The 13266-nt window shown below is 37.2% G+C and overlaps 1 protein-coding gene across 1 annotated transcript; it reads right to left on the bottom strand.

The window, feature by feature from the left end:
* Positions 1–3712: 3712 nt before the first annotated feature.
* On the bottom strand, positions 3713–12653 carry LOC141558628 (bone morphogenetic protein 2-like). The gene is made up of 5 exons (XM_074296098.1): positions 12316–12653; positions 9542–9684; positions 8086–8202; positions 7190–7394; positions 3713–5739 (listed from the first exon to the last, which is right to left on the bottom strand). The coding sequence occupies exons 1-5, from the start codon at positions 12641–12643 to the stop codon at positions 5291–5293; spliced, it is 1242 nt and encodes a 413-aa protein (XP_074152199.1). The 5' UTR covers positions 12644–12653; the 3' UTR covers positions 3713–5290.
* Positions 12654–13266: the final 613 nt, after the last annotated feature.

The following is a 13266-nucleotide window of genomic DNA, read 5'->3' as shown; positions in this document are numbered from 1 at the left end:
ATTGGATTGTCTCAAAGGCATGGTGAAGTGGAAAATGTGGTCAGAGGTGAGAGGATCTGAGTTCAAATACTATTGACTGTTACTACCAGTATGACCTTGAACCCCTCTACTTTTCAGTTTTCTCACTTATAAAATAAAAACTTTGGATAGATGACATCTACAATCTTTTCCGACTCTAAGTCTGTGATTCTATTAAAAACTCAATTTAGTGCCACAAAGTACACTGTTAAAATCATCCAGATACCTCACACATGCTTGTGTTCACAAGGTGGTCAATTGGATGGTTCAACACAACTCATAACCACTCCTGAAAAAAACAATGTGTTCATTCCATGGGTGGAAAGTACAGCAACTTCATCATTTGTAAAAATAAGTGATTATTATTAGAAAGACTTTTTATTGCCAAATATCATTCCTATTCCAGCCCACAAAATGAACTTATATATAGTAGCATTTATATAGTGCTTAAATTTTTTAGAGCACTTTACAAACATTACTTCATTCTATTCTCACAACAATACTGGGAAATAAATGCCATTATCCTTATTTTACAGTTGAGGAAATTGAGGTGAACATAGCTGAAGTGACTTATCCAGACTCACCCTAAGTATCTGAATCTGGATTTAAACTTATGTCTTTCTGATTACAGGTCAAACAAACAGTCTATTCACTAAATCACCTAGCTCCTCCCAGTATTAATTGAGGGCTACGTTGTTATATATCTACTATATGCAAAGCACCGTTTGGGGCACTAGAAAAATAAGACAGAATTTCTGCCATCAAGGGACTAATGGGGAGATGAGACATAGAATTTTAAATTTGGAAAAGACCTCAGAGGCCATTTAGTCCAACCCACATTCTATTCAGATTATAACAAATGGGACAAATGAAGAGATTGTTGTTATTCCTCCATTCTAGAAAAGGACTGGAAGTCAGAGAGGTGATGCCATGACTGGCAAGTGAATTGGATTTAAGTAAGGGAGCACTGTTCGAGGAATCCTTCAGTGCCTGAAGAAGCAGCCTATTCAATTTTGAGAGCGCTCTTCTTGCTAAGAAGCTCTTCCTATTATGGTACATAGGATGTTTTGGGAGAAACTTGGGAAGACTTTTATAAACTGAAGCAGAATGAGGTGAACAATCAGGAGAACAATAACCACAGCACTATAAAAATAAACAAATTTTAAAGACTAATGATCAAGATACAAGACAAAACATACATGGAGAGGGAAGAATTAGACTTAAATAATTTGCTCAGGTTCACACAACTATTATGTATGAAGGGTCTAAGGGCAGATTTTAACTCTTTACAGAGGAGAAAGTTGAGACTGAAATGGCAAAGAAAAAAACAATAGAGCTCTCTCCCTTTTTGGTGCTTCTTAGAAATTTTTCATTTTGAGCCATGTAATTCAATTAAGTAAGCATGTGCTAAATATCTAGGTCCTAAGAATTCCAATGGACAACATAGCCAGTCGCCAGATCAGAGGCAGACTAGAGAAGGTAAACAAAGAAACTCTAACACTCCAATATAATAGTCCTACCTGTTGTCTCCTTCCCCACCTCTCACATTTGTCATTCCTTCCCCTATCTTTATTCCTGTGCATAGGCTACCATCCATCCCTTCTTCACTTCAGTTCAATTGCCAACTACTTGAAAATGTCTTCCTGATCTCTCTTACTCCCATGCTCCATAGTTAGCACTTATCTTCCCCCAAATCAATTTGTATTTATTTTGTATATTTCTTCATGTGTTTGTCTGTGAGAATATTAGATTTGGAATCAGAGGTTCTTTCTTTGCTAATTCTGTCATTCTTGCTATGGGTGACCTTGGTCAAATGAAACACAATCTCTGGAAGGTACTACCCAACTGGAAAGACTAAGTGAATAGATCTAGCAAAGGATTATGTGTCTGCCACCTGAGGACCAGCCTGTGAAGATTGGGGGATATAGATGAAGATCTAGATTACCCAAGGCTGGGAGGTAGTCTGAGTTTAGGGATAATCTGACAGGCCAAGACAGACATGATGTCATTCTCAGTCCCTTATTGGAGCTGGCTCACTTCACTGCATAAGGTTCATCTCTCATTAATTGTTAACTAATTAGAGTTGATTGCCACCTTCAGAATACTCCTCTTCCAAAGGGAAGCCCTGAACCGCCACCAAGACTATCTTTGGTCTAACTATCCTTTTATTTTAATAAACATGCTGGCATTATTAATAAAATTATTTAGTTACCCACAAATAATGTCCCTTGAAATTTTTAAATGCCACACAAGTAAGGAAGTTTTTTGACCATCTCAACTCCACAAATATTTATTCCTAAATTTCTAAATTTTTTGATCAGCTTCTATTGAGGCTCTTGAAGTCTTGTCAATTGTGCCTGCAAAGAACCCCCTCCTACACCCCCCAAAAGACTTTAATATCTGGTAATAATGATATTGTTTACCTGGAAGCACACTTTGTATATTCTCATTTAGATTTTTTAACAATTTTGTGAGAAAGGTAGTAATTATTTCTCTTTTATAGCTGGGGAAACTGGTTGTAAGAGCAACTTGTCCAAACTAGATTAACTATAGGTGAGGAGTATAGAGAAGGCCAGCTGAGCCTGTGTTAAGGACGCTGCTGGGGAAAATTATTGCCTTTCTTGAGGTGAGTCTGGATGACTTTCAAGAACCTAGAATTTTATGATTCTGATCATCCATCTCACACTAGCAGAATTCTACCTTCTAAACATCTGCAGGCCCTTTACTGCTGATGATTTTAAAAACATGTATCCACAAAGGTTGGTCAATAACAATAAGATGCTGCCTTCTTGAAGGCATAAGTATATAGGTACTCAGTGAACACTTGGTTAGTTGGTATCATCCATTCTCGAAAAGGATCAGCTATCTCCCATGTCATAAATCAAATCTAAAGTTCTTAAGGGAGACCATGAGGGTGTCCTTTTGAAACAGGAATGTCAGTAAGGCCAAAAAACCCTAAACAGGCCTGTCCTCAAGATGTTCTTAAGAAAGAATAAACACTTCCTAAGACAGAGATTTCACACCAGCAGCAGAAAAACAGAACATATGTTGGCCAACTTGAGCCTTAGGGCCAACTCTCTTTGGAAAATGATATTTGACATGGAAATGATTTTTTCATAGCCCTGTACCACTAAAACATTTAGATCTATGTTTCTAGATTTGGAGTAAATTGATAAGGGAATAAGCATATATTAAGTGCCTACTATATATCAGGCACTGTGCAAATATTTTCTTATTTGAGATTATCTCAAATCTCTTATCTGATCCTCACAACAGTCCATATAGGTAGGTGATATTATTGTCCTCATTTTATAGTAGAAGGAAACTAAGGCAGCAAAAGTTGAATGATTTGCCCAGGATTATACAGCTAGTATGTATCTGAAGCTGCATTTGAACTCAGGTCTTCTCAACTTCAAGTCTATCATTTTATCCACTATACTACCTAACTGCTTCTATCATATCTGTATATATGTGTGTGTTGTATTTATGAATGTATATGTTCATATGTATAGAAATATATTAATAAGCAAATATGTATATAAATATGTATTTCATATGTTTGTAATGGTATGATATATAAATTTATAAAAATAATTGTATTTAAATCATATAAATATACTATACTCATGCATATATAAACTAATATATGTTTATAATATGTATTTAAATATATATATAAATATATACAAATATGTGTAGATAAACATGGTCCATTTATTAAATGACTATTATAAACCAGTACACCAGACATCATGTTAAGTTCTGGGAATACAAATACAAGTAAGCAAATTAGCCCTTAGAAACTTTTAAGTTCTTCCAAGATTCTACAGCCAGCCCCTAGCTCTACAGAAAACCCCGAAGAGATCTCTACAGGCTGAGGAAGCACCTTTTGCCCTTCCTTGGTTTTGCCAGCACTGGACAGAGTCAAAGCAACTCAGAAAAGAAGGATTAGATTTAATCTCCATTTTGCATATTACCCCTGGTCTGTTTTAGCAAAAACATCCATTTATTTAGAAGGATTTAAGTCCTCTTATTCTCTCTAGTAAACTCAGGTCTCAGGAAAATTAGCTCAGGACTTTTTTTTCAGGCATTTAAAATGAAAGGAGTTCACTCATAATGAAGCATCAGAGCAATGAAGAAATTTGAAAGTCCACAAAAATAAGACAGAATTTCACTCATGTCTAGCCTCCCCGCTCATTCTTTCTCTTTTCCTTTCTAAAAATCCCTGTAGGGTTATAAGATAAAGCTTAAGGACAAGGAAGTTGCTTAACTTTTCATCAAATATAAAATCTTCTGGCTTGGCCCTCCCCACCCTTCCAGTCTTTTTACACTTTGTGTTCTTCCACATACTCTACAATCCAGCCACACTGACCTTCTGACTCTATGACCTTTTGCTGGCTGTCTCCCATTCCTGGAATGATCTGTCTCCTCATCTCTACTTCTGGCTTCCCGTGACTTCCTTTCTCCAAAATTGACCTCAAATTCCATCTTTTACAAGAAGATTTTCTCAATCCTCCTGCAGGCATCTATTCACAATCCCTTCCCTCTGAGATTTCCTTCTATTTACACAGCCTATATCTCATAGGTACATAGTTGTTTGAATATTTTCTCCCCATCATATTGTAAACTCCTTGAAGGCAATATGTTTTTTGCCTTTCTTTGTTATTTCTAGTGTTTAGCACATAATAATCACTTAACAGGAGCAGCTGCATAGTGCTATAGTGCATAGAGTATTAAGTCACTCATCAGGAAGCCTCATCTTCCTGAGTTCAAATCTACCTTCAGACATTTATTAGCAGAGTGATCCTGGGTAGGTCACTTAACTCTATTTGTCTCATTTGCAAAATGAGCTGGAGAAGGAAATGGCAAACCCCTCCATGTCTTTACCCAAAAAATCCTAAATGGAAGTGTGAAGAGTGGGACACAACTGAAAACAATCATATACCAACAAAAGCAAAAATGTTAACATAATAACAGAGACTCTCTACGAATTATAGAAGAATATAATAACAATAATACTTTCCATTTAGATCCCCATTTGCAATTTCCAAAGTACTTTCCTGTGCGTTTTGTCACTTGATCCCCACAATCTTATGATGCAGAGAATTATAATGTTCCTTTTATAGTGAAGAAAAATGAGATTTAGAAGTAGTAGAAATGTAGACTTTGTGTCTTCTGGAAAAGAACTCCCAGTAGTATTGCCACTGTCCATGTCGATTCTCCCATTTTCCTTTGAGTCATTATCTGGAATAACTCAAAAAGTAGATTTTCCTTATTGGCAGCTGCAGCTATCAGCCACCATATCTTTATACTGTTTGAGGACTACATTGTTAAAATCATCATAATACAAAAGATTGATGGAATTGAGTTTTCTAGGGACACAAGAGGGCCTAGAGACATTTGGGTCTAGCTTGAAGCGAACTACAAAGGACAAGAAACATGCATGATTAGAGGCCTCTGCCCCATGGCCCAAGGGAAATAAACATTTTCCCCTGCAGTAGTTGGCTTGGTATCCTTTGGGTGAAATGACCCATTTTGACCATCCTATTTTCTCAAAATCAACATAGAGAGGAGCCTTCTGGCAGCCCTTTGGAATAGATTCATTCTTAGTGATGCTTCTGGCCTTCCGGGTACCATGGCTATTGTTGAGGTTCGGAGGCAACTCAGGAACTTCAAGAGATTCCAAATAGCTGGAATTCATCTGTCCATCCAACCCAAACACTGCCAAAAAGACCAAAAGGAATTATTTAGCCTCTTGAAACTGAAGAGGCAAAAGACAACTATGGTCTTCTGCTCACACATTTTCTTAGCTCCCATGGACTATCCCCATTTTTCTGTCAACTTTAGCCTTGACACTTCCATCTTAAATCTCTCAGTCCATTTCCACTCCCCTCACAGCATCCTACTTTCTTTCTCTCTGAAGATTCCTTGGGAAATATCGTTAGTTCTAAAAGCTCACAATGAAGACATGTTGGAAAAGAAGAAATTGGTTTGTAACTCTGCCTTCTTCAGTCATTATTCAGATTCTGTCAATTTCTTCAAAAAGATTGACTAGAGCGTAAAGTAATAAAATCAGATAGACTGACAGTTTTTAACATGAGATCTATGAACTTGTTTTATTACTATTTTGATGACTATATTTCAATATTATTGATTTTTTTGTAATTCTATATATTTCATTTTAAAATATTGTCTTGAGAAAGGGCTTTAGGTTTTATCAAAACTACAAAAGAGATCCATGATTTAGAGTAATGCTATTTTTCTTTTTCTCACTAATCTTTCTCCTGTACCATCTCAAAGCATGATACACTGTGCCTCCCCAGTAAACATTTCAGGGAAAGTGTTCTCATGAGAATTGAAACATTTATTTTCTTACTAAACTTTGTGCCAATGTGAACCCAGGCACAAATTCTGCATCAAATATAATTTGTTATTTAAATAAGCCAATCATTCAAAAAGTATTGTTAAGCGCCAACTGTGCATTAAGTACCCTAGTAGGCACTGCAAATTCCAATATAAAGGATGTGACAATATCCACTCCTAAGGAGTTCATATACTAATAAAGTCTTAGAAGTTGTTATAGGAGTTCACAGAATATTTTCTGAATTTTTGCTCCCTAGCTAAGATGCTGCTCCTGACCTAATATCAAGCACACAGCAACTTTTGTGTTATTTTCCCACAAATAGGGATGAATTTGCGTTCTTCCCTCCATATATCCTTGCACAGATTCTCTTATGGTCAGTGATTTATAATTTTTAAATGGCTGACTAAGGATTAGGCTGTGGATTTTGACTGTGGAGCACAACAAAGTTAACTGACCCACTTAGAAATACAGCTCTCAAGCTTGGCTCATAGTTATCTAAAGGGTGGAACCTAGTTAACTCAGCACATCTATTCCAAGATGCTATTGTCATTCTAGCTCTCCAAGTTTTGTTTTTCAATCTCTTTTCCACATCCAACTTCCCTGACTTCTCCAACTTAAGTTTCTCTAACATCTCCTACATTCAGGATGGGCAAGAAGTATTGTTTCACCATCCCCAGAAAATGTAAGGTTTAACATGGCAAGACAATGTGTCTGGTATAAGAATGGGCTGGAGGACTAGTATTACTATGGGGGTCAAATGGCCACTACTGAGAAAGCCAACAAAAAGACCTTCAAAGGAATCCTTACTCATTGGGGGCGCCATGTATCCATTTCTGAGAGGTCCCTGGTCTTCGTTTTGGGTGAAAAGAACAAGTAAAGAATTTCTGTTCTCATTATTCTTCCACTTCCGATCAGTTCTATGGTAATTATAATTCAAGGGTGGGCCGACATTCTTTGTGGTGAGTACCAAAAAGCTTCTGTGAGACAGATTCCCATGAATCCAATCATTTACCTAACGACAAAGCAAATACAGCACGTAAGTACGAGAAGCATAATTAGAGAAGTAGAAAGCAATTTACTGGGTTCAAATCTTATTTGTGACCTATAAGTGAACATGGGCAGCTCACTGAACCCCTCAGCGCACCAAGGAACTTTCCAAGATTACAAGCGGCAAGCATTCCTACATCAGTGGAAGGGGATTGTGCATCAGAAATTCTCTCATACTAATGAAATCAAAGGTCTAGCACCATCACAGAATAAATGAATGAATCCATAAAGATTCTCAGAATGTCCGAATACAATTCTTCCTTTGCAACAACAACAACAAAATTCGGTTCTGCACATATATATTGTACCTAGGATATACTATAAGATATTTAATATGTATGGGAATGCCTGCCATCTAGGGGAGGGGGTGGAGGGAAGGAGGGGAAAAATTCAGAACAGAAGGGAGTACAAGGGATAATGTTGTAAAAAAAATTACCTATGCATATGTACTGTCAAAAAAATGTTATAATTATAAAAATAATAAAAAAAAAGCTGCTCAGAATGCTCCAGTGTTCAATAACCCAATGCTGACCTGAGAAGAGTTCTGTTTTTCCCTTATATTTCTGAATCCTAGACATTCTTACTCCATTGACTTAGAATAGCCTTATTTCTGAGCTCCTAGATAAAATTTAAAAGTTTATTCTTTTTCTGCTTACCGTCTGGGTGACATCAAACACCAGCCAGCCTTCTGATCTCAGAGACAGATTCCTGGATTTAAGGAGACTACCTCGCTCAGCCTCTGGTGTGGAACCTAAAAGCTCATGGACTTCCACCTGGGAACACAAAATGCAGACCAATAACTATGTGATAATTATACCACTCTGCACTCAGAAATGACATGTATATGTACATATACATGCATGCACAAACACAAAAATGCTAGATAAACTCAAAGATTCTCATTAGAATTTTGAATTAAAAAAATCCTAGGACTTTTTCCTGTTATAACTATATAAAAGACACCAAGAAATCATCTAATTGGTTTGAGGGACTAGGGTTCTTTTTCTTCTTTGAAACAGATTGCCTTTTCCTTTAGTAACATAACTATAATTAGTCATCTAAATTCTGACAAACCCCACTCTAATATTTGTCTCCTGGCTCCAAGCTCTATTTAGATGACACTTACTACCTATCTTTCTCTAATGCTCAGCAACAATACACTGGACAAGTCAGAAAAGTTCTATAGAATAGCACATAAACCTCTTTTTAAAATATCTTCATACTATCAAAATCCAAAAAGGAGGAAGCAAGATGTAAAAAGCTGGCCATGGAGTCTGGAATACCGGTGTTCAAGGCCTACATCAGGCATATGTACTGACCATGGACAAGTCACTTAATCTCAGTATACCAACTATTCATTAATATGTGTAAATCACTCTAATCAGGAAATGTTTTTCATGACTAATCATCTATAGCCTATATCAAATTGCTTGCCTTCTCAATGAGAGAGAGTAGGGAAAGAAGAAGGGAGAAAATTTGGAAGTCAAAGTTTTAAAAACAAATGCTAAAATTCTTTTTACATGCAACTGGGAAAAATTCAATATTAAATAAGATGTAAAAGAAAAAAATTAAGTCACAAATTGTTCTATACTAGGGGAAGGAGTTTCTATCCTGATTAAATTCTATCCTGGATTAAATCCAATTGCTCCTCCTGACACCCTTCCCAGAATCCCTTATCCCAATTATATTCAGTGTAGTTATGGCCATCATACACAATATTCTTTTGTAGACTCTATAGATACACTTATGAGCATTTGAAATAATTGTACTTTTTATCAGATCAAAAAATTAGTTTTATCTCTATGATTTGGGGATTGCTAGTAATGTTTTCTGATGAGCTAAAATAAGACTAACAATTTCAAATACTTATAACATCAATCATCACATCACATAATTGATAGTAAGACATAATAGAAGGAAGATTGAAATTGGAATTCAAGAACTTGGCTCCCCTATTTACTATTATGTTAACTTGGGCAAGTGGCTTGGTCCCTCCCACCAGAATCTCAATTTCTTCATCCATAAATAAATCTATGTTTGATAAAAACTTTAGGGCTCTTTCCAATTCTAGTTTTAATCTAATGATTCCATGACAGAGATACTAGTACTTACTCTACTATAATGAAGAGGCTTGTCTTCATTCAGGAGCTTTTGTGATTGTCTGAATTTAAATACATGGAGTTCAGCTCTTAATATCTTTTCATATTTGCCAACAGAAGAGAGGTTGAAGAAAAAATGAGAATGATTGATATGCACTGCAAAAGATCAGTGAAGGAAAGCCATATTAATGAGTATCCCCTGGACAGTGATCAGCTTGTTTATGGAATTTGGTGTGTTGAGGGGCATCAGGTCAATGAATGTCAAGATTCAAGTACAGAAAAAGAAATATACAGGCAACCATGTTCAAAGAACCATAAGTAAAGTAATAGTGGACTTGTCAACAGAAACAGTGACATGGTTAAAGTGGGTGAAAGAAATCAATTTTGAGTATCCTGGTGATACCTATTATTCCCTGAGATTTTATTTACTTGTCAGATACTCAAAACTTCGATTTTCCTCAAATATCCCACATCTCCCCTCCCCCTCAGCTAAGAATCTCTAACCTTGTAAAGAAAATGAAGGCTGTTAATTATAAGCATGCTGTTTCCCTTCTTTTTCATCTCAAAACTCCTTGACATCCTTAAATCTCTCCTCCTTTTTTCCAGTTTCTGATAGCGTGGCAACACTTTCTGAAAAGCTAGCTCCTTTTACTTGTGCCCTTAAATCCTTCCCTTCCCCTATTCTCCAGAAAATTGATTTTTCAGTTGGCCCCATCCTGTATAAAATATTCAGCCTCTCCTTATCTATTAATTCCTTTCCTACTACTATCAAACCTGCCTAAGTCTACTTCTTCCTTAAAAAAAAAAAACTTCACTTTCTCCTATTGTCTTTTTTTTGTTATTAGTTTTCAACATTTACGTTTATAAGATTTTGATTTCTATTTTTTCTCTATCCCTCTCTCCCTTCCCAAGATGGCAATCTGATATAGATTATGCATGCACAATTATATCAAACATAAACAGATTTCCATATTAGTCATGTTGTGAAAGAAGAATCAGAACAAAAGGGGAAAAGAAATTAAAAATGAAAATAGCATGCTTCAATCTGTATTCAGATTCCATAGTTCCTTTTCTGGATGTGGATGGCATTTTCCATCACGGGTCTTTTGGAATTATCTTGGTCACTGTGTTGCTGAGGAGAGCTAAATCCATCATACCTGATCATTACACAATTTTATTACTGTGTATAATAATCTCTTGGTTCTGCTCACTCCATTCAGCATCAGTTCATCTAAGACTTTCAGGATTTTCTGAAATCAACTTCCTCATTATTTCTTATAGAACAATAATATTCCATTATTTTCATATACCTTAACTTAGCCATTTCCCAACTGATGGACAATGCACCAATTTCTAGTTCCTTGCCACTACAAAAAGGGCTGCTACAAATATTTTCGCACACATGGATCCTTTTCCACTTTTTAAAAAAATCATTTCTTTGGAATAGAGACTTTTGCTGGATCAAAGGATATAAACAGTTTTATAGCCCTTTGGGCAGAGTTACAAATTGCTCTTCCAGAATGATTGACTCAATTCACAGCTCCACTAACAATGCATTAGTGTTCCAGTTTTTCCACATCCTCTCTGATCCTATCATTATCTAAAGCGAGTGATCTATAGCTTTGCTCCCTTTCTCATATCCCCACTATCCTTCCAAATGGACACATAAATGCACTTGTCTCCCAATCACTTCATGACCTAAGTGGCAAAGAGCACAGAGGATAGGGCCTGTTATCAGTCTTAAATTCCAATCCAGCCTCAGCCACTTTGCAGCTGCATAGCCCTAATCACCACATAATCCCTAACACCTTGGTTTCCCCCACTAAAAAATGGGTAGAACACTAACACCTTTTTTTAGTGTTGAGGATCAAAGAAGATAATGCTTGTAAAGAGCTTAGCAACATTCAGCCACATCTAACTCTTCATGATTGCATGGACCACAGGACATCAATACTGTCCATGGGGTTTTCTTAGCAAAGATACTGAAGCAGTTTGCCATTTTCTTTTCCAATGGATTAAGGCAAACAGAAATTTGTACAGTGTCACATAGATAATAGTTACATAGTGTCACTCAATAAATGCTTGTTGTTTTTTTTCTTTTCTTCCTTCCTTCCTCTTCTTTTCTTTGTCCCATTTTTCTTTCTTCCCCTGCTCTTTCCTCCCTCCCTCCTTCCCTTTTTCTTCTTCTACTCTCTCCCTCTCCCTCTCCCTCTCCCTCTCCCTTCCTTCTTTCCTCTGTTCAAGGCTTTCCAGAGTAAATATTTTTTTTAAATACTATCACTCAATAAATGCTTATTTTTTCTTTTCTTCCTTCCTTCCTTTCCTTTCTCTTCTTCCTCCCATTTTTTCCTTCTTCCCCTGCTCCTTCCTCACTTCCTTCCTTCTTTCCTCATTCCTCCCTCCTTAGAATTCAATTATATAATCTAACAATCACAATAGCTAGCATCTACATAATGCTTTAAGATTTGCGAAGTCTTTTATAAGTGTTATCTCATTTTATTTTTACAATAATTCTGGGAGGAAGGTGCGATCGCTACTCTCATTTTACAGATAAGAAAACTGAGTCAGAGAGTGGTTTGCCCAAAGTCCCACAGTAGTTAGTGTTTGAGACTGCAGGTCTCTGCAGTTGATTTGATTTATATTGAGGTCTTCCTGCCTTCAGGTGGAATGAACTTTGCCTGGCAAGATGGTAGATCCCTTTAAAAGAGCCAAAGAGAAAGAGCTAGGAAAATGTGAAATCAATCCCATTTAATACCCCCAAGCCTAAATCGGGTTTTTCACACTCACCTTTCTCCTCAAAACTTCTCACGGTGTTTCCTATCAGGATGCCTTCAGTCTTGCTGATACCACTGGGGTGAGCCACCCGACGGAATAAATTAGTCATGAATGTGGGGGGTCTCCGGGGATTTCCAGATTTGTGGTCCAATTCCTCCATATTAAAGAGATACTCCATCTCATCGATTAACATTTTCATCTTCCAACTCCTGTGTGGTGTGGAGAGGATCCCTGAGCAGCAAAGAAGGAATAGGAGGCTCTTCCAAAGCAAGGCTACCCCCATTGTGCCCAAGGGCAAAGCCCATTTAGGGGAGAAAGCCAGAGAGACTTGAGCAGGCATCTGAATGCCTCCAGTAGGGTTTTATTAAGCCCCCGAGCAGCCCCAGGGCAAGGAGTGGATGTTTGTGGCTGTTAAATGCCTCCAATCAGGCATTTCCCATTAAGATTTAGACAAGGGCCAGATTAGATTCCCCCCAGATTAAGGCTCTGGACAAACTCTGCAAACTGATCACGATCACATATTTCTCAAAAGGCCAAAGAAAAGAATTCTTGGATTCTGACCAGTCCGAGAAGTGAGAGTGCACATTTCGCTTTCATTTCCTGAACCAAGATGCTCTAGGGGAAGATGGCACTCTGCTGTCTGAGAGCCAGAACCCCAAGAGTTCGTACTGTTATTTCATGGATCCTTATAGTAAATGGAAAAAAGAGAGCTCTAGGAACTATGAAGTGCCTAAGATCCTAGTTAGTGGCAAATGGCTGGTGGGACCGCATTCTGATTATTTTTAGACAGAAAAGACAAAAAGAGTCTCTTCTTTGGCTGATAGATGGCCAGCAGTAGTCTAGTAAAATGGGCTGGATTTGGAGTCAGAAGAAGCTCATTTCTGGAATGCTGCTCTACTTCCGGAGTTCTTCAAAGTTTTTTCCTTCTCTATGTCAGTGGTCCTGAATGATCTCACTATGAGC

Source organism: Sminthopsis crassicaudata, chromosome 2, assembly GCF_048593235.1.
Source record: "Sminthopsis crassicaudata isolate SCR6 chromosome 2, ASM4859323v1, whole genome shotgun sequence".
Taxonomy (NCBI): Eukaryota; Metazoa; Chordata; class Mammalia; order Dasyuromorphia; family Dasyuridae; genus Sminthopsis; species Sminthopsis crassicaudata.
Note: the sequence above shows the minus strand (reverse complement) of the source record. Positions and strands in the feature narration are given on the sequence as shown.

What these genes read in the sequence shown, in the direction of transcription:
- LOC141558628 (XM_074296098.1), bottom strand. Translation starts at nt 12,643, where the DNA reads ATGCCTGCTCAAGTCTCTCTGGCTTTCTCCCCTAAATGGGCTTTGCCC. An exon ending in GAGAAGTTTTGAGGAGAAAG is followed by an intron (nt 9,685 to 12,315) that starts GTGAGTGTGAAA and finishes GATCTTTTGCAG; the next exon opens with TGCATATCAATCATTCTCAT. An exon ending in ATACATGGCGCCCCCAATGA is followed by an intron (nt 5,740 to 7,189) that starts GTAAGGATTCCT and finishes TCTTTTTGGCAG; the next exon opens with TGTTTGGGTTGGATGGACAG.